Source organism: Bos mutus, chromosome 1, assembly GCF_027580195.1.
Source record: "Bos mutus isolate GX-2022 chromosome 1, NWIPB_WYAK_1.1, whole genome shotgun sequence".
NCBI lineage: Eukaryota > Metazoa > Chordata > Mammalia > Artiodactyla > Bovidae > Bos > Bos mutus.
Window position 1 is genome coordinate 141,115,139 of NC_091617.1, and position 21,748 is coordinate 141,136,886.

The 21,748-nt window shown below is 51.9% G+C and overlaps 1 protein-coding gene across 1 annotated transcript in view; it reads left to right on the forward strand.

Annotated features, from left to right (window-relative positions):
- The first annotated feature begins 13,316 nt into the window (after positions 1-13,316).
- Positions 13,317-21,748, forward strand: part of UMODL1 (uromodulin like 1) — a 75,409-nt gene continuing 66,977 nt past the window's right edge. The window contains exons 1-2 of the mRNA XM_005893032.2: positions 13,317-13,392; positions 17,950-18,192. Of these exons, the coding sequence (XP_005893094.2) occupies positions 13,317-13,392; positions 17,950-18,192 (319 nt within the window). The remainder of the gene's footprint in view (positions 13,393-17,949; positions 18,193-21,748) is intronic.

Sequence of the window (21,748 nt, forward strand, 5' to 3'; positions counted from 1 at the left end):
GAGGATGAGTTAGTTAGATAGCATCACTGACTCAATGGACATGAGTTTGAGCAAACTCCGAGAGATAGTGGAGGACCAAGAAGCCTCACATGCTACTGTCAATAGGGGTCACAAGGAGTTGGACACAAGTTAGTGATTGCATATTAAATTTCAATTAATATAAAATTCAGATGTATTTCCAAGACCATATGCACTATTGGGCGTCAGTTTCTCTCCTGGGAATGTCTTCATCTCACTCTTGGATACCTACTTTAGGAAGTAGATGAAGAAACCTGCCAAAAATTACGGTTCCCCATTTTCAGTCTCTAAGGGGAAAGGAGGCCCAACCGGTCTAATCACAAGAAGGAAGCATTTTCCTGAAGGGCTGAACACCAGCGTGGTCTTGGTTACTTGGGGATGCAAGTCTGTGGTTCTGTTAGGGTATGTTTACCCCAAAACAAGGTGCCCTCAGGGCAGAGGGTGGGGAAGCCAGCCATGGGGACCTCTCTTCCATGTGCTTGTCTTGGTGATCCTCTAATGTGCGTGTGGGCCGACCCAAAGCCATTCATGCAATAAGCACTTATTGAGCACCTCCTGTATGCCAGGCACTGGGCTAGGTACTAGGAGGAGGTGGTCTTAGCTATGATTCCTCCTGTTGAGTTGCCCATCATCCATCAGGGGAAGACACATTTATTGCCATGGCTACAGGGGGCCAAGGGGTCAAAAACATCAGAAGAAAAAGAGATGGGAGAGGGCAAGGACAGGAGGTCGAAAGGAGGAATTAGTATTTGAGCAGGTGCTGATCAGACCCATATTTGTTTCCCTGTTGGGCCAACTCTGATCTGATGGGCCTGGGGTCCTTCCTGAGCATCGGCCCCTTAGGCCGAGCTCTAACTGTGATGCCTGACCTTGGCTTCTGATCCCAGGCTGGCTTGGACCTTGGAACATTTCCTCCTGCTCAGCTTTGCCTCTGTCTGTGCCCTGGTCCTGTGGTCTGTTCAGGGGCCCTCCTGGTCTTGAGATGACCCTGAGCACTGTCCTTCTGGGATCAGGAGTTTCTGGCCCATGACCAGCTCTGCCACGCCAGTGGATCTCCCTGAAGCTGGCTGGCTCACCCCTGCCCTGGTTCACTGTTTGTGGTACCTATGTACCCGTGATCCACACTGTGGGTCAGCCCACAACTGACATGGCCCTGGCTGAGTGCCTCTCAACCCCACACCACGAGTGACAGCAGCTCCCCCAGCACCACCAGCTTCCATGGGGTCCCTTGCTGCCTGTGTATCTGTCCCTGATCACCAGTAGCAAGGAGTCTACGTGTTCAGTGGGACCCACACATGGACATGACATTGCACAGCCTTTTCCTACACAAGGTCATCTCATGGTCACTCTCGTTTTCTGTCTTCACGAGGGGGAAACTGTGATGAAGCAATGGTCACATGCAAGGGTCTCCAGCTCATCAGACCACCCATGAGGAGGTGCATTGTCCCTGTCTGCAGACAAGGCTGTGCCCAGGTGCCTTCCAAGGCTTCTCAGAAAGCCATGAGGACCGGGCGATGGAGCCGGATCCTTGAGGCCAAAGGCCAGGGGCAGGCTCCTCATCCTCTTCTGCCTGGTGGTCCGTGGGTCCCTCTTGCTCTGTATCCTGTTTCCTGGAGCTGAGTTCCTATTCACCCCCAGCTGAAGTCGCCCTCTTGGGAAGTGAGCCTTGCCCTGTGCTGTAATCTCAGACGTGGAGTCTGGAGGCGTGGAGGTGGGGCTCCTGGATGTGACCTGGTGGGGAGGATGGGGTGGGGTGGGGGAGCCCCAGAGGCCTCGGCAGGTTCAATAGCACTAGATTTTCCTCATCACAGTGCTCTGGACACTGCATTCCGGGGCTTAACAGCCCTCATTATCTGACCCACATACCTCCTGCTGAAACTAACCTCGACCTCCTGTGACTCGGCCCTGAGTGACCTGGAGGCCGCGTCATGCATCTCCTGGAGGCCGGCACCTTGCTCCTGGGTGGAGGTGACCCAGCAATGCGTTCCCTGGCTCTCTGCCTCGGTGCCCACTTCAAGAGAGGCTCGGCTCTCAGATGCCATGTTGTTCTCAGCTGTTGCTGGAAGGATGCCATTTTGTGAGGACTGGGGCGGTGTCTGGCCTCTCTGAGCCTCGGGGCCCTCCCCTTCATCAGTTCCTTAGAGGAGCTGAGCTCCTGGCCCAAGGCCTTTGCAGCCAGTGCCTCCCCCTCCAGGTGCAGCTCTCACCCCAGGGCAGAAATAGCTGTGAAATGGTCACTTCAGTTTTAGTCTTCTCCAGCTTCTTGGAGAGTCTTCTCTGTGCTTCTTGGTGCAGCGGTAAAGAACCCACCTGCCAATGCAGGAGACATGAGATGTGGGTTTTATCCCTGGGTTGGGAAGATCCCTTGGAGAAGGAAATGGCAACCCACTCCAGTGTTCTTGCCTGCAGAATCCCATGGACAGAGGAGCCTGGTGGGCTACAGTCCATGGGGTTGCAAAGAGTCAGACACGACTTGGGGACTAAGCAACAACAACAAAGTCCACTCTGTAATGGATTTCTAGGCCCACCCTAACAAGCACCACAAACTGGGGGTCTGAAAACTATAGAAACGTGTTCTTTCATAGCCTAACCGGAAGTCCAAACTTGAGGTGTTCGCAGGGCTGTGCCCCCTTGGTGGTGGCAGGCAGTCCCCAGCACCCTTTGACTGGCAGCTGACCCCACCTCTGGCTCTGTCATCTCCCGGCTTCTGTAAGTCTGTATCTAAACTTCCCTCTTGGGAGGAAAACAAGCTCATTGGATTTAGGGTCCACCCTAAGCCAAGACAACCTCACTGTAACTAAATTACAGCTGCAGAGACCTTATTTCCCATGTACTGGGGGTATGGTTTGAATATATTTTTGGGGGAGGGGGACATGATTTAACCCATAGCAGCCCAGACTGTTGAGTCCCCAGGTGGCCCCAGAATGCATTCAGCGATGTCTATGGGATAAATAGACAGACAGATAAGGAGCTGACTGAAAACATGTTGTGGATGAAAAGGTTGGACATCTCAGAGGAGTCTGATGTGCGCTAGTGAGCTCTCTGTAGTCTCCTTTCTTATACCTTTGATTCTTTCTGACTTGAATCCTCTGTGTCAAGGTTTCCCTTCTCCCTCCTCCTTTCTCACTTCCTGTTTCCTGCCCCTCCTCCAAGCTGTTTCAGAATGAAGCCGTCAGAGCTGGATGTTCTCCTGGGCTCTGGCCCACATCCATCGGTCCCCAAAAGCTTCTCCTGTCACCTTGGAAACGAGAGCACGCTAGGCTGTGATGTGGACCCCCTTCCCCCATCGGAGGCCGAACAGCACCTCTGTGTCCTCCTGTTTCCACTTGTCTGCCGGCAAAAATCCCACCCAGGGTGCCTCAAGAGCCCAGCTCGGGCTGTGATCTTGGGAACTTGCTCTGCCACCAGGAGGCATGGGCCTTATCTCTGACCCAATCTCAGAAAACCAGGAAGATCCACAGTGCTGAGTGGTCACTATCATTAACACTGCTTCTGGCACTTAGTCAGCAGGGGCCACAGACTGTGTGACTCCAACAGTACACATTAACTCTCTCACAGTTCCTGAGGCTGGACGTCCACCATCAAGGTCCAGCAGGGTAGGTGGACCTTGCTGGTGAGGAATCTTCTCAGCTTGCAGACAGGTGCCTTCTCACTGTGTCCTCACGTGGCTGAGACAGAAAGAGAGAGAGAGAGGGTTCTGGAGTTTCCTCTGATAAGGGCACGAATCCTATCAGATCAGCCCCCGCTCTTTTGATCTCATTTGTGGAAGAAAAGCTATGACAAACCTCAGTTCAGTTCAGTTCAGTTCAGTCGCTCAGTCATGTCCGACTCTTTGTGATCGCATGAACTGCAGCACGCCGGGCCTCCCTGTCCATCACCAACTCCCAGAGCCCACCCAAACCCATGTCCATTGAGTTGGCGATGCCATCCAACCATGTCATCCTCTGTCAGCCTCTTCTCCTGCCCTCAATCTTTCCCAGCATCAGGGTCTCTTCCAATGAGTCAGCTCTTCGCATCAGGTGGCCAAAGTGTTGGGAGTTTCAAGTTTCAGCATCAGTCCTTCCAATGAACACCCAGGACTGATCTCCTTTAGGATGGACTGGTTGGATTTCCTTGCAGTCCAAGGGACTCTCAAGAGTCTTCTCCAACACCATAGTTCAAAAGCATCAGTTCTTCAGTTCTCAGCTTTCTTTATAGTCCAACACTCACATCCATACATGACTACTGGAAAAACTAGTCTTGACTAGATGGACCTTTGTTGGCAAAGTAATGTCACTGCTTTTTAATATGATGTCTGCTGCTGCTGCTGCTAAGTCTTGGTTATAGCTTTCCTTCCAAGGAGTAAGCATCTTTTTATTTCATGGCTGCAGTCACAATCCTAAGTGATTTTGGAGCCCCCCTCCCCCAAAGAAAGTCTGCCACTGTTTCTCCATCTATTTGCCATGAAGTGATGGGACCAGATGCCATGATCTTTGCTTTCTGAATGTTGAGCTTTAAGCCAACTTTTTCACTCTCCTCTTTCACTTGCATCAAGAGGCTCTTTAGTTCTTCTTCACTTTCTGCCATAAGGGTGGTGTCATCTGCATATCTGAGGTTATTGATATTTTCCCCAGCAATCTTGGTTCCAGCTTGTGCTTCATCCAGCCCAGCATTTCTCATGATGTACTCTGCATATAAATTAAATAAGCAGGGTGACAATATACAGCCTTGACATACTCCTTTTCCTATTTGGAACCAGTCTGTTGTTCCGTGTCCAGTTCTGATTGTTGCTTCGTGACCTGCATACAGATTTCTTAAGAGGCAGGTCAGGTGGCCTGGTATTCCCATCTCTTCCAGAATTTTCCATGGTTAATTGTGATCCACACAGTCGAAGGCTTTGGCATAGTCAATAAACCAGAAATAGATGTTTTTCTGGAACTCTCTTGCTTTTTTGATGATCCAGTAGCTGTTGGCAATTTGATCTCTGGTTCCTCTGCCTTTTCTAAAACCAGCTTGAATATCTGGATGTTCATGGTTTACATACTGCTGAAGCCTGGCTTGGAGAATTTTGAGCAGTACTTTACTAGCGTGTGAGATGAGTGCAACTGTGTGGTAGTTTGAGTATTCTTTGGCATTGCCTTTCTTAGGGGTTGGAATGAAAATTGATGTTTTCCAGTCCTGTGGCCACTGCTGACTTTTCACAGCATATTAAAAAGCAGAGACATCACTTTGCTGACAAAGGTCATTATAGTCAAATCTATGGACCATATAGTTAGAGCAATGTACAGATGTGAGTGTTGGACCATAAAGAAGGCTGAGTGCTAAGGAACTGGTGCTTTTGAACTGCAATCCTGGAGAAGACTCTTGAGAACCCCTTGGACTGCAAAGAGATCAAACCAGTCAATCCTAAAGGAAATCAACCCTGAATATTCACTGGAAGGACTGATGCTGAAGTTGAAGCTCCAATACTTTGGCCACCTGATGCGAAGAGCTGACTCATTGGAAAAGACCTGATGCTAGGAAAGATTGAAGGCAGGAGGAGAAGGGGACGACAGAGGATGAGATGGTTGGATGGCATCACGGACTCAATGGACATGAGTTTGAGTAGCTTTTGGGAGATAGTGAAGGACAGGGAAGCCTGGCATGCTGCAGTCCATGGGGTTGCAAAGAATTGGGCATGACTTAGTGACTGAACAACAACAAACCTTAATTAATCCCTTACTCCAAATACAGCCACAATGGGATGAAAGATTGTATCTATGAATTTTGAGGAGACAAACATTCAGTCCACAATGTACTTGCCAATTCTTTCAACACAAATCTATTTTCTTGTGAAGCACACAAGGACTGCTGCCAGGTACTACTGGTTGAAGCCATGACGGGCACAGAGACAGAGGTGGGGTCTGGATTGGGGCCCTGGGCACCCAGTGCTGGGTGCTGGGTGTTCTGGCACCACCCCTGGCTCTGCTAAGGCCCCAGTGTTGACCCCCAGGACTATGCAGAGGGATAAAGCCTCAGGACAAAACAGCACTCACTGTAAACTGCCTACTGTGGGCAGTATGAGAAACAGTGTGAGAGAATCTCTAAGTGAGAGTGAGTGGAGGTTTGCAGAGAAGCCAGGCAGGGCCAGCGCCAAGCGGGAGCAGCTGAGGGTGGGCCACTTGTGAGTCGCCTCTGCAGGGGAATCACCCAGACGTGGCTGAGACAACACAGCCAAACCCCAAGCATACCTCCCTCCACCAGAGGATGGAAAAGGTGCTTTCCTAGTGGGATGAAGGTGTTATAGACCCATTCAATCAAAGGGAGAGACCTTCCAGGGCATGGCTGGCAGTGCAGGGCCGTGGGCTGAGCGGTGAACGGGAAATGCCCAGGGTGATGATTCTCAGTCATCTCTGGAGACACCTCCTGAAGGCCTTCTCCCAGCTCTGCAGGCTGCAGAAAGCCCCCCACACCTGGAAGCCATGGAACCCGGCCGGGTTATTTTAGGTTGATGCCTACACTTCCTGAAAGGATGAATATGCAAGTCACCTCCAGACCCCACGATCTTCAAATGTTTCTCACTGTTCACCACAAATAAACTCTGCTGGAAGTGGGCCGACTTGTGGAGTGAAGAGGGGAGGTGGGCAGAGGGCGGGGGTGATGGGAAGCGCACCACCACCCGGGGGCCCGGCGAAAGCTGGCTGAGACCACCTCTGGCCAGTGCGGTGCGTGAGTGTCCTGGGGCGACTGCAGAGCAGCCCGGCAGGCAGGGCCCCCGAAACAACAGAACCTCAGTCTCTGACAATCCTGGGGGCCGGAAGTCTGGAACCAAGGAGTCAGCAGTGTGGTTCCTTCTCAAAGCTCCTTCCTCACCTCTTCCAGTTTCTGGTGTCCCTCAGCTGCGGACGCATCACTCCTGTCTCTGTCTTGGTTACGTATGCAAGACTCTATTTCCAGATAAAGGCACGTCCACAGAGACCAGGAGTTAGGACCTGGAGATATCTTTTGGGAGGGCCGCTCTTCAGCGGGGACACGGGGACACCTTGTCCAAGGGCATCTCACATCTGTCTCTTCGTTGGCGAACTGCCCTGGGTCTGGATTGGACAAGGGATTGTCCACCTTGCTGTCTCCCTGAAACCACCCTCCTCGATATGCCTTAAAGGAAGAGGATCCTTAATCAATGAGGTCCCACTGCACAGCACAGGGAACTCTGCTCAATGTTATGTGGGAGCCAGGATGCGGGGTGTTTGGGGGAGAATGGACACATGTATACATATGGCTGAGTCCCTTTGCTGTTCACAACATCGTTAACTGGCTACACTCCAGTATGAAATAAAATGTTTTAAAAAGGGGAAAGAAGTAACTGCTCCTCCCCGAGAGGGTCTAAGCCATTTCCTGGGCTGGGGATGGGGAGAGGGAACTGGTGTTTCTTAACAAGATTCCCAGTAGTTGACAAACTCATCCTGGTTTTCATGGGGCTTTCCTGGGGTTTGTAGTGAAAGTCCCACATCCTGAGAAATGCCTCAGCCTTGGCAAACCAGGAAGGTTTGTTACCCCATCCTTAGGGCAGGCAGGAGTGAAAACCTCCAGCTGGACACCCTGGGGTGGGCCCTCTGGCTGGGAGGAAGGGCAGTGAGGCAGCCACCAGGAGTGTCACCCCACGTTCCACTGGCTTGCCCCTTCCCTCTGCCCCAGAGCAGGTGGTGTAGCCTCCAGGCACCACAGGTAGAGTCGGATGTCCATCCAGAGGCAGCGCAGCTGGAGCAGAGCTTGCCTTGGGCATGGGCCCTGTTCCCAGGCCAGTCTTCTGCACCTCACTTCCTTGTATCTGGGCCCCTTCTGTGCATCTGTCTCTGTGTGTGTGTCTCTCTGTGTCTGAGTGTTTGTGTGTCTGTGTGTGTCTCTGTGTGTGTCTGTGTGTGTCTCTGTGTCTGTGTGTGTGTGTCTCTCTCTGTGTGTGCCTGTATGTCTGTGTGTGTGACTGTGTATTTGTGTGTCTGTGTGTGTGTCTCTCTCTGTGTGTGCCTGTATGTCTGTGTGTGTGTCTCTGTTTGTGTGTGTGACGGTGTATCTGTGTGTCTGTGTGTGTGTCTCTCTCTCTGTGTGCCTGTATGTTCGTGTGTGTGTCTCTGTTTGTCTGTGTGTGTGACTGTGTGTTTGTGTGTCTGTGTGTGTGTCTCTGTGTGTGTCTCTGTGTGTGTGTGTCTCTCTCTGTGTGTGCCTGTATGTCTGTGTGTGTGTCTCTGTTTGTCTGTGTGTGTGACTGTGTGTTTGTGTGTCTGTGTGTGTGTCTCTGTGTGTGTGTCTCTCTCTGTGTGTGCCTGTATGTTCATGTGTGTGTCTCTGTGTGTCTGTGTGTGTGTCTGTGTGTCTCTCTGTGTGTCTGTATGTGTTTGTGGAGGAGGAGAGATGAGTGTGTGGGGAGGGACCATAAGAGCAACCACACTGAAAATGAAGATGCTCTGAGAACCCTCCAGAAGAGATGTCAGCCATCATGGGGCAGGCTGATGTGGTTTTGCCATCTGGTTGCAGGGAGGACCAGAACCCCTGTGGGTAATGGCTTCAGGGTGGAGGTCAGCTTTGATGCCCGTCGAGAGGAATTTTCCAGCAGAACCACTCCCCACGGGACGGGCTGCTCCCCACAGGGCTGTGTCCTCAGGGATTTAGAAGGGTTGGTGGGTGTGCTCAAGCTTCTGTGTGCTCCTGAGGGACTTCAGCCCCTTGGGCCCCTGTACAGCCTGAGAAGTTTGGGGTGAGGCTGGGGGCTCCTGCACTTCCAACAAGCCCATCTGCATGATTCTGATGTGGAGGCCCTCACTGTGCCCTGGAAAACATGGCTCTAAGTGACCGGGGTGGCAGAGAGTGGCCTGGAGTGGGTCAGGTGCCGAGCCAGGATCCTAGGAGGTCTTTGAAATCCGACGTTTTCCCATCTTGATGAAGCTCCTTTTCAGCTGTCCGTCCATCAGGGCTAGTGTCCAGTGGACTTTGTCCATTCAGGACTTCGCCCATCATGGCTAGTGTCCCTGGAAATGACCCTTTAGAGACGGGGGCACCTCCCCATCTCCAGCACCAACCTCACCAATGGACACCAAGCAGAGCTGTCTCCAGACCCCACCCCGTCCCCAGGGCCCACGTGCAGCTCCCACCCTTGGTCCCCACCTCTGCCACCCACACCCCTTCTGTGCATCCTGCCCCTACCTGGGTCAGATAGAGCAGGAAGGCACCTGGTACCCCATGGCCCCACCTGCCCGCCCTTCCAAGTGGACAGTGGCCACTTGGGCTGTGTGTGGAGCAGGATTCTAGGAAGGAGGCTGTGAGTAAAGCCGCCCGTGCTCTCTCCACCCCAGATGACATCTGGAGCCCATAATGGCCCTGCACACACACGCACACATGATGCCACATCCCAGGTTGACACTGGGCACGTATGCATTCTGGAGTGCAGGGTAACGGCAGGTGTGATTCTGTAGTGGAGTCAGCAGAACCTTGCTCTTAGGACCACAGAACTCAGAACCGGAGATGAGAAAGGCCCTCTGGAGGTCACCTAACTCAACCCCTCCTCCTCCAGAAGGCTCAGCCGAGGCTCTGTCACCGATGGCAGCGGGCACCGCTCCGCCCTTGAAGATGTGTGTTCTAGGGTCGGGGAACTCATCCTCATCCTGCATGTTTGTATGTGTGTGAGAGAGTGCAAGGGTGTGTGTCTGCACATACGGGCACACATATGAGCTTGTGAGTGTGCAAGCATGCTTGTGCAGTGTGCCTGCAAGCACTGTGAGATTGCACACATACACATGTGTGTGCCAGCATGCATGTGTGCTTACAGACACACACACATGTGGGTGTGAATGTGGACATGTGTGGGTGAGCCTGCATGTGTGACAGTGAGTGTGTGTGAGTGTGTGAGTGTGTCATAGGTGACTGTGAACATGCCTACATGTGTGGATACCTGTAGTGTGAGTGTGGACAAGTGTGTGTGCAGGTCCTTGGATCCAGCCTGCACCCTGCGGGCTTCCCCCAGTCCCCTAGTTCTTGGACACAGCATCGGCAGGATGCTGGATTTATACACCAGGAGGGGCACCTGGGGGCCCTTTTCTGGTTAAATTGGTGGCCAGATGCACCCAGATGTGACGTCCTGGAGGGCCATCCCTCGCACTGCTTACAGGGCATGGTTCTTTCTCCTCAACGTGTTTACAGGGGAAAGTCAAATGTGGGAAATCCCTGTGGCATCAGGCAGAAAAGCACACAGGAGGGAAACACCATGCTGTGGATGAACCAGAAACACACAGCCTACACGCTTACCCTGCCTGTGCCCGGAGGATGCGAATGCAGGGCGAGAGCGGACAGAGCTAGGCCAGGCTGCCAAGACTGAGGGATTTTTTAATCCCATGGTTTTGATATGAAGAGAAAGCATACTGTGACAATATTTCATGGACAATTTCTGGTTAGCAGGAAGTGCTCAGCAGACAAAATGTCTTGATTTTGCTCCCCTCTCTTGAGTCTGAGGCTGGGTTCTCTCCTGGTTGAACTACGTCCAGACAGGGGTGGAGCGTGAAGAACGTGGGCTTCAGAACTGAATCCCCCTTGCCAAGGGCCTCTTGGACCCTCAGTCTCTTTATCTGTACAAGGAAGATAAGGGACCTACTTCATAGGGTGGTTCTGAAGATGAGAAAAAGTGGTGCCCGAGGCCAATTTCCAGTTTCAAAATACAAGATTATCCTTGATTCCACCTCATCTTTTAGGGAAGTGCTCATATCTTACAGCATCAAACGTTCTGAGGGGTGATGGAATACTGGAATACAGATTCAACTCATATTTTAAATGTTCATATTTAGCTTCATTATAATACTTTTCCTATTGGTGGCTCAGCTGGTAAAGAATCTGCATGCAACTCTGAAGATCCAGGTTCAATCCCTGGGTCAGGAAGATCCCCTGGAGGAGGGAATGGCAACCCACTCCAGTATTCTTGCCTGGAGAATTCCATGGAGAGAGGACCCTGGCAGTCCATGGGGTTGCAAAGAGTCAGGCATGACTGAGCAACTAACACACATACACAGATTTATTCTGTCAGTGCTAATTGAACTTTATTCTCTTGCATGTTCTATTACAACTTTAGCATGCATTCTTTTATTGACACTTTTTAAAATTTTTTTTTTTTTTTATTTTATTTTTTTTTTGGATTTTATTTTATTATTTAACTTTACAATATTGTATTGGTTTTGCCATATATCAACATGAATCCGCCACAGGTATATACATGTTCCCCATCCTGAACCCTCCTCCCTCCTCCCTCCCCGTACCATCCCTCTGAGTCGTCTCAGTGCACCAGCCTCAAGCATCCAGTATCGTGCATTGAACCTGGACTGGCAACTCGTTTCATATATGATATTATACACGTTTCAATGCCATTCTCCCAAATCATCCCACCCTCTCCCTCTCCCACAGAGTCCAAAAGACTGTTCTATACATCAGTGACTCTTGCTGTCTCGTATACAGAGTTACTGTTACGATCATTCTAAATTCCATATATATGCGTTAGTATACTGTATTGGTGTTTTTTTTTTTTTTTTGGCTTACTTCATTCTGTATATTGACACGTTTTTTTAAACCTCTGTTAGAGCAGCAGGATTTGTGAGTCAGTCCTGGAGTACTGTTTTTCTATAAAGGGTACTGGCTCCCAGGAGACTCGCTCTGAGCCCCTTAACTGCACGATTATTTCCAGTTTTTTTCTCTTGTCCTGGTATCTGTGATCTAGTCATTAACCATGCAAACGAGCAGTTAATAATCTCAGGGGTTAATCTCTGGAGAATTAAAGATGTAGTCATGTTCTTTGGGAATTAGGCCAGAAGGGCCCTCCTGGCACAACTGTTTTGTATGCTGAGCACGAGGGAATTATACATCTGAACCATGGAGCCGAGCTGGATCTTTATTATCCTATTTGAAAGTTTTCTCAGTAGAACCAATGAGATCTTTGTATAATGTTCACAATTGTGCCTAGTTTAATATTAAAAATTGTACCACGCAACGAAAGATGACCCGATAGAGGAATAAGAAGATGGCATTGGCTGGGAAGTATTCGATATGAAATTTACAAATTCAGTTCACACCTGATGGCTACTGAAATAAAACATAAATCAGCTATCATTCTGTCATCGTTTGTCGCTCAGTCTCTCAGTGGTGTCTGACTCTTTGCGACCCCACGAACGGCAGCACACCAGACTTCTCTGTCCTTTACTATCTCTCAGAGTTTGCTCAAACTAATGTCCATTAAGTTGATGATGCCATTCAACCATCTCATTCCCTGTTGCCCCTTTCTCCTCCAGCCCTCATTCTTTCCCAGCACCAGGGTATTTTCCAGTGAGTTGTCTCTTTGCATCAGGTGGCCAAAGTATTGGAGCTTCAGCTTCAGCATCAGTCCTTCCAATGAATATTCAGGGTTGATTTCTTTTAGGATTGACTAGTTTGATCTCCTTACAGTCCAAGGGACTCTCAAGAGTCTTCTCCAGCACCACAGTTTGAAAGCATCAGTTCATCCTTACCATGTTTTATTTCTCCGGCCCTTCTCGGGCCGGGGCCACTTTTATAGAATCATGGAGTTGTTATTTTTTCTTGGAGACAGAACTGTTTGAGGTTCTGCTTTGATGTCACAAGATGAGAAGCTGTTTCCACGCTGCTAAGTGTCCTTCCGGGGTGCATGTCTGGGCGATGTTACATTCACACGCTCTGTACTAACTTACTAACCCCCTACCTCCCTGAGGCTCACTTCCACACCCTGCGGCTTTAAATTCTGGCAAGTGATGAACAGCTCTGAGAATGCAGCTTCATGGCCCTCAGACCCAGCTTCAGGCAGGAATCACTGGGTCACAGGGGTAGGTTTATGGCTTTTGATCTGTTTGTCCAATTGTGCGAAGGATGCTCTCTGAATCTGATGTACCACTTTGATTTGCTGCTGTTTTCTCCTGCCAGTTTGCTATGATAAGGTAAGAGAATACTTTGGACTTGATGGAGGGAGTCAGATTCGGGTCTGAAATGTGTTTTCTGCGTAACAACGAGATGGGACCCTGTGATGTAGTCTGGCAGGTGGGTACTTACCTTTCCTGAGAGATGCCATCTGCCTGGATGGAGAATGAGCCATGACACAAAGGTGCCCCGGGGGACATGGCCACAGTGGTGGCTGGTGTTTACGAGCAGGCATAAGGGACTGCTCCCGGCAAGCACACGGTCTGAAGCCACTGCCACAGTCAGTGGTGCAGGGGAGAGACGGGCCTTCTCTCTGGGTCCAGGCAGCCCAGGCCCCTTCGTGCTGCCACTCAGGAGAGACCCAGAGTCACCACCACTGCCCAGCCATGCTCAGGACCCTTGGGATGGCCCTGCTGGCCCTGCTCATCATTGTGAACCCGAGCCAGGCCAGTGGTTTCACAGGTGAGGGGTCTGGGCTCCGTGTGGGTGATGCTGGAGGGGCAAGGGCTCCCAGGAGAGGGTCTCCTGAGGACAACAGCCCTACCAAGAGTGGGGCAGGCAAAGATGCACCTGCTGGGAGAGTCAGGGACTGCTCCTTTTTGGGAAAACTTTCTGTAACCACAAAAGAGGTGATGGGAATGCTTCAGAATCAGCTAGGGGTGAGTGGGGTTCAAGGGCAGGTTCTGAGTCATCGGGTCTGGGGTGGGACCCAGAACTCTGCATTTCTGCCAGTAGTACAGATGCTATAGGCCTGCTGAGAGTAGCACATGCCTGGAGATGGAGAATCGAAGTCTCTGGAACCTTGGCCCATTAGTCTTCAATTTACAGATAAGGGGAGGGAGACCCAGAGTGGCCAGGGACTCACACAGGGTCACACAGCTGGCCAAGGGCAAGATTTCCACCAGGACGACCCTGCCCTTGATCCTGACTCTGACCTCCTTTCCCCCACCAGGGAGGGGGGTTCAGGATGTGGGTCTTCCCACTCACCTGGGGCTCTGCCAAGCCCATTTCCTCGACATTAAACAAGGATGCTTATGGCTCAGGGGGATCAGAAGGGTCGGGAACACATCCAGGGCCTTTGAGAGACACGTGTCAGCTGCCAAACACTGGGATTCACAAGCCCCAGATTTCAGAGCGCTGAGATTGCAAAGCTTTTAGGTCGTTTTCTCCTACACATCCATCTTATTCTGTTGGGGATTCAAACAGAGCCCTTCTGAGTTCCTGCTCTCAGTTTCAGTTTTGAACTGGTTTAAAATTTCTTCACAAATTGGCAGAATTTTGTTATTTCTTTTTATGAACTGTGATTTTGTAAGGAAACTTGGTATTTCCTCCGGAATGAGTAACGTGCACATCATTCAGGCCAGTGGCAGGACAATGGGAATGTCGGGAAGCCAGATGAGATCTCAGGGGGCGTTTCGTGCATGTGAGGGCTTGGGCGGTGGCAGCTCAATGGTCCTTCAGGCTGCAGGTCTGTCTGCTCCCAGGTTCCACATACTGAGGCGACGGCCATGATGCCATTTAATCCTCCTACGATCCCAGGCACAGCTATGATTTTACTAAAGGCAAGACCAGGGCACCGAGAGGACCTGAAATGAGGTCAGAGCCACATGGCTGGTATTTGTGGAGCTGGTGTGAGTGCTGGCCTCAGCACCCACCAGAGCACTTAGATTTTCTCCCTCTGGGATTAGAACCAGGGAACCCCGCTTTCTGTGCTGCGGAAAGGATTTGTTGAACAGCAGAATATGCCCAGTGGTTTCTGTGGTGGGCTCTGGCAAGAAGCCAGGCCTGGGAGGACTTGGTGGCCTCCAGCACAAAGTAAAAGACAAAGGAGAGGCAAGTGGAGTTTGGAAGATTTGTGTGTGTGTGTGTCTGTTTGTGTGCCTGTGTCTCTGTTTGTACGTGTGTCTGCTGTGTGTGTTTGTATCTATGTCTGTGTGCATGTGTGTGTGTCTCTGTGTCTGTGTGTGTGTGCATGTGTCTCTCTGTGTGTGCATGTATCTGTGTGTGCGTGTGTCTGTGTGTGCACACGTGTCTGTGTGTGTGGTGTGTCTGTGTCTCTGTGTGTTGTGTCTCTGTGTGTGTCTGAGTGTCTCTATGTGTTGTGTGTGTGTGTTTGTATATGTGTCTGTGTGTCTGTGTGCATGTGTGTGTGTTTGTGTGTGTGTGTGTGTGCACGCGTGCATGCCTGTGTGCAGGAGGGCTCTGCTGAGGATCAGCTGGGACCTTGTCATGATCAGGCCCAGAGGCTTTCTGGAGGCAGAGGAGTAATCTTCATCAGTGGTTGCATCTTGCCTTCAGTTCAGATGAAAAACAAGGTCTAGGTCGGCCTCACCAACTTCTCCATGCAGGAAGCTTCGTCCTGTTCACCCCATTGCTCCACGGTGACCCTGCTCGCTGCACATCTTCTCCAGCCCCCGTCCCAGTCACCTCTAAGCTCTGGCCTCGGAAGCTGTCTGCTCCTGCCTCACCCCACCCAGCCAGGGGCCTCCTGGTCCCTCCCAAGACTTCCTGGGACCCGCTCTTTGGTGGGTGCAGGTTGTGTCCACTCCCAGAGGCCTGGCCATCCCCAGGGAGGCCACCATGTGGCTTTGGAGCAGACTCGCTCTGGGGTGGTGGGATTCAGCACCCGACTCTGTCTGAAGGAAGGCTGCAGGCTCTCCCGCCAGCCTGAGCACGAGGGCTTGCTTGGCCTCATTCCTTCTGGGGGTCACCAACCTCCAAGCCTCGCTTTCTGCCTGCTTGTGGGCACCCATGGGCTTCCCAGGTGGCACTAGCGGTAATGAGCCTTCCTGCCAATGCAGGAGATGTAAGACATGTGGGCTCAATCCCTGGATCAGGAAGATCCTCTGGAGGAAGGCATAGCAACCCATTCCAGTACTCTTGCCTGGAGAATCCCATGGACAGAGGAGCTGGCGGGCTACAGTCCATGGGGTTGCAAAGAGCTGGACACGACTGAAGCAACTTAGCACGTGTGCACTTGAGCACGTGGAGGACAAAGGTGGGAGTCACCAGGGGTGTTGTGCTGGTGTGGGGATGAAGGTGATTTCTGATGTCCCCTCTGAGCTCTGCCCCAGAAATCCAGCTTCTCCCTGAAGGTTTACACTGTAACATAGAGCCCTGTCCAGTGAGTGTACAGTCTCATAGAGCTTAGAGCTCTATATGAGGTTGAATATATGAAGACGTAAGATATATTCAAGTCATTCATTCGTCCTTCACTGACAGCCCATGAATGCAGTGAGTCCCACACTAGTCTCAAATGTGGAGGGCACCCCATGGTCCCCATGTCAGCCCTGGGGTCTGCAAAGCACCACAGACTGGGGGACTTGGTGGTGGTGGTTTGGTCACTGAGCTGTGTCTGACTCTTTGCGACCCCAAGGGCTGCAGCCCACCAAGCTCTTCTGTCCATGTGATTCTCCAGGCAAGAATACTGGAATGGGTTGCCATTTCCTTCTCCAGGGAATCTTCCTGATCCAGGGGTTGAACCCGGGTCTCCTGCATTGCAGGTGGATTCTTTACCACTGAGCCACCAGGGATTCCTGGGGGACTTAACAGTTGAGATTTATTTCCTCTCAGTCTGGAGGCCAGAAGTTCAAGATCAAGGTGTGGGCACGGTGGATTCCTCCTGAGTCTGGGAGGGGGGTCTGTCCCAGACACCACGTCTCCAGAGGCTTGGGTCTACTTGTGGTTTGAGTGACCTTGGCCTGTAGGAGCATCACCCTGACCTCAGCCTCATCTCCCATCTTATCTCCCTGGGTGTATTCCTGTCTCTGTGTCCGTTTCCCCTTTGATAAGGACACTGGTCATGTTGCATTAGAGGCCACTCTGCTCCAGTATAAACTCATCTCAACCAGTTATGTCTGCAGAAACCCTACTTCCAAGTAAGGTCACATTCTGAGGTCCTGGGCCTTAGAACTTCAATGTGTGAATTTGGGGTGGGACACACTTCAGCCTGGATGCAAAGAGCTGACTCATTGGAAAAGACCCTGATGCTGGGAAAGATTGAGGGCAGGAGAAGGGGACGACAAAGGACAAGATGGTTAGATAGCATCACTGAATCAACGGACATGAATCTGAGCAAACTCTGGGAGATAGTGAAGGGCAGGGAAGTCCGTGCTGCAGTCCATGGGGTCACAAAGAGTTGGCTACGACTAAGCGACTGAACAACAGCCACCACCCTTCAGCCCATAATAATAGTCCCTGCTCCATGAGGCAGTAGAGGCTCCTTGGGCAGATAGAACACCCCAGGACCCCAAGCGAGCTGGTCCATGACATTGAGACACGGGGCTGGTAACAGCAGGTGCCACAGGGTATTGAGAACCAAGTAGTAATGCTGACGAAGGCCATGGGCATCTGTGCCCAGGAGCCAACCTCCAGGTGAAAGAAATTCAGGGCCGGATAAGGCAACCTGGGTGTTTCACTGCAGACGCTGTGCCCTCATCTCCTGCTGACGATAGCAACAATCAGACTGTACTTTACCATCTATGCACGTCTCACATGGGCTTGACATGTGTGTTTATCTTCCATCTCATTCCAAAATGGGTGTCACTGCCAGTGTGCCCAGCATATGTTGGGCTGGCGTATTCACTGAGGGAACTTCTGTGTGTTCACGTTGCACATGACAGCCCTTACTGTGGAGATGAGAGGTGTGCACAGTGTCTCTGGCCTGGAGAGTCTGAGGACCCACAGCAGAGCCCAGGACATGAGCCCCAGATGCTTGGTTCCTCTGTATCCCTCCCTTCAATGTAGAGCACCGCTGGGAGGAGGAGCAGGCTGGGAGGTGTCTCCTGTCTTACAGAGGAGGCTTGCTCATCATAGGTGTCATGCTTTATCCCTTGAGTCTCCATGCCTGCATTGCCTTCTCAGATACAGGCCAGTGGGCAGACCCTCTGGGGTCTGCCCTGTGCAGGGATTTTGTTTCACCTGCTCTTGCAGAAGCGGGGGACTTGCAGAGGACCCCACAGATTGTTTGATCCTAACATTTTCTTCTCTTGTTTCTCCATCTTCCTCCCTCCCTCATAGAAAAAGGCCTCTCTTTGCTGGGCTTCCGGCTGTGCAACTACAGCGTGAGCCAGAGCGTGCAGAGCGTGAAGGCTGTGCAGATGTCCCGCCTAACCCGCGTTCCCTGCGGGGGCTGGATCCCCTTATGGCGCTGCCCGAAGACCGTCTACCAGACCCGGTACCTGGAGGTGGAAGTTCCGGAGCCCAGGAATGTGACCGACTGCTGCGAGGGCTACGAGCAGCTGGGCCTCTACTGTGTCCTGCGTGAGTCCTGTCCAGTGTTGGAATAGCCACTGTTCACACCCTTAGCCCTGAACTGACTAGATCCTTCTGGAACGCTGCTTCTCGGCCTCCCGTGAGCAGCTGGGTCATTCAGAGGGCTAGCCCAAGCGCAGGGCACTGGCCTCAGCCCAAGGTTTCACATCCAGGCGTGGACTACACGTTCTCATGGGTGCTGATGCTGCTGGCATGAGGCCCCACTTTGAGAACCTGTTGTGGGTGTTGGCTCTCAGACATGGCTGCACATTAAAGTCCCCAGAGCTTTAAAAATGCTGATGGCTGGGTCTCTTCTCAGAGACTGTGATGGATTCTGTCTGGGGCAGAGCTTGGGTACTGAGATCTTTTTTTTTAAGGCTCCTCCAGCAATTCTTGGGCTTCCCCGGTGGCACTAATGGTAAACAACCCACCTGCCAATGCAGGAGACATAATAGACCAGGGTTTAATCCCTGGGTTGGGAAGATCCCCTGGAGGAGGAAACGGCAACCCACTCCAGTATTCTTGCCTGGAGAATCCTGAGGACAGAGGAGCCTGGTAGGCTACAGTCGGTGGGGTCACAAAGAGTCAGACGTGACTTAGTGCTTAACAGGCACAAATGTGCACCAGAAATTCTAACCGGCGGCTAAGTTTGAGAACCAGAATTTGTATCTCCTCTATGTTGGCAGCCAGGTTTTTCATTCTAAAGACTGTGAAATCCTTATCTAAACACCAATCTGTAAGAGATGGAAAGGGGCCCCCAGGGGCCCCTAACTGTCCAGAGGCCTCCAGGCCCTCTTATCCTTTCTGTGTGATTTAAAGATGCTTGGGGTGGTGATCAGCACTGGTGTGGCTGGTCCTGGCTATGTCTGAGATTGAGGGGACCAGGCTGTGTGGGAGTTTGGGGCTCAGCCTCTTGGCCCAAAGGGAACTTCCCAGAAGACTTCTTCCAGGGTGAGGGTGCAGGTGGGTGCATGTGTGAATGTGGGGGAGGTGTGACCGTTACTTTGAGTCAGTTCCAGAGCTAAGATGGGTTTCTGAACAGTCAGGAGGTTGCCCTGTCCCCACACCCATGATGGAGGGGAAGCGAGATGGGTGGGGCTCCGTGGGTGGCCATGGGGCACCCTGAGACGTGAGGGCCACCACCTCCAAAAGCAGAAAGTGCCAGCTTGGGAGGGTGCAGGGAGGGTCCCAAGTGCACCATCACCAGGGCCAGAGGCCAGGACAGGCAGCAGGCTAGGTGTGGACCCCGCACCCCCAACCCCGGGGGCTATAAGATGTAGAGTCGGGAATCAGCCAGACCCTGCAGATGGTTGTGTGGGTGGAACACAGAGTCCTTCTGAGCTTGCCCTCCCTCAGGCCCCCAAAGTCCGCAGAGGTCAGGAGAGCTGACATCTCTCCACTCAGTGGCCAGACTCAGAGATGACAGGACAGCTCAGAGTGAGCAGGTCCAGGAAGCGTACCTCTCCCTGGAATTTTGAAATGATACCATGGCCACCACCAGTAAAGCTAGGAAGGGGCAGGGGGCATCAGGTCTGGAGCTGGGCAGATGCTGTGCATTCATGCTGGTTCCTTAAAGGGAAATTTGTGGGCGTTGTGTGTGGAGGGGCTGTCCCTTGGTTCTGGGTTCAAAGAGTCTCTTCCTGTGCTGAGTGTGGGCCCCTCTCCACTCTCCCTGTCTCTAAGGGCCACATGTACAAAGGGTGGTGTCCCTGCCCTGGGAGCACCCTATTCCTGGGGGGTTGCCATGTTGGGGAGGCCTTGGATGGGGCTCATGGCACTTGGTTTGGAGCATCAGATTCTGGTTGATGGAGGGGCCATCCTGCCTCAGTCACCTTCACTACACTTCCCACCTGCTGGCTGTCATGGGGCTGGTGAGGTCACAAGTCCAGAAGGCCAGAGGCATCCTCGGCTCCACCCAGGCCCAGCGGTCACCTTTCTCTGCACTCTGCTGCCCTGCAGCGCTGACAAGCAAATTCTCCCGGATAGAAGGCAGGGAGGCACCTGCCGCACATGTTTCTTCCCAGCAGACCAGCCTCTTGGGGACTCAGCCCCACTTGTAACGTGTTAACACCTTTAAATAGAAACTCACCAGGCAGGAGAGGCCCAGAACATTCTAACTAGAGTCCTGTAGGCAGATCTGCTCTGGGAACTGCAGATCGTGGGGTGACTGATGTTTGAGGGTGGGGACCGGGTGGAGGTGCTGGGAGTGAAGGAAGGAGCACTCACCCAGAAGGCCCCCCAAGCCCCACAAAGGGGGCTGAGATGGAGTGGGGGGTCCGCAATCCTCCTGGACCTTAAAAGGGTCACTCCAGAAGCAGCATGGAGAGGAGCCAGTCAGGAGCCCCGAAGGATGGAGAAGAGAGAGGAAAAGGGGGCTTGATTGAGGGCATCCTATAATGTTCAGTGGAGGCTCCTCCTCACTACTGGACAGGAGCTGATGGGGACACAGCCCGGGGAAGGCGAGTCCCTTGACCAAAATGGGGCAGACTTGGGCCTGAGTCTCCCTGACCCCCATTGGGTTCAGTGTGTGGTGATGGGCCCAGAGCCCACTGGGAAAGTCCCGGTTTGGTGTCTGGACCCCACTGGGCATCGCGGCTGCTGAGGGGACTGGTGTGTGAACACAGAGCTGGGGCAGGGATCTGCAGCGCTCATTTGCTATGGCTTGTAAGGTCCCTGGTGAGCATTTGATTCCCCCCACCTCCAAGCTCAGGGGCACCATGTGGGCAGCTGGAAAGTACCCCGTCAGAAGAGTTTACACCATGGGTACCAGCAGCTCAATTCTCTCCACGCCTGCCTGGCTTCTCTGATCAAAGCCTGAATGTTGGACCAAAGTTGGTTCTGTGATGCCTCCTGACAGCCTGGCTCTTTGGAACTGGAAGTGAGAAGTCTCTGGAAGTGATGTACCGAGACCTGTGCTGGGGCTGACCGTCAGGGAACCAGGCAGAGGCCAGACCCTGAACGTGCTGGCCAAACGCGGCTCACCTGTGTGTGGGGCTTCTCACGTCTCGGCAACCTCAGCTCAGGGGTCTCATCTCAGCAGCACCAAAACCTCAGCCTTGCTGAGGATCTAAAAAAGGGAAGAGCATTATGAGAGCATGTGGTATGGTTTTCAGTCTAGATGACCTTTTCAATTTTTTTAAGTCCCACATTTTGAAAGCAATGATAAGCCATATGTGGTTTTAATTAAATGTCTCCTTAAAACACAAAAAGGAATACACAAGCCATGGAGAAAATTTGGAAACAAAGAAGAGAGAGAGAGGAAAAAAAGGGAAATTGCCCATAATCAACCCCCTCCTTGCCCCACAAGAATAACCACGGTTAACATTTTCTTCTAGTTTCCTTCAGGGCAGATGTTTTACAATAGCAGGGTCACCCTGTTGAAGACATTTTATAGCACGCTTTCACCCCTTGGCAATTTATCTGGAACATCTTCTGTGTCAATGGATTGCATTCTCCAGCATGATTTAATGCCCACAAGGCATTACCTCATAGGGATGGATCAGCACTCAGCAATCTCCTACCACTTAATATCTCGTAGTTTCCAATTTTTTTTCGTTATAAATAA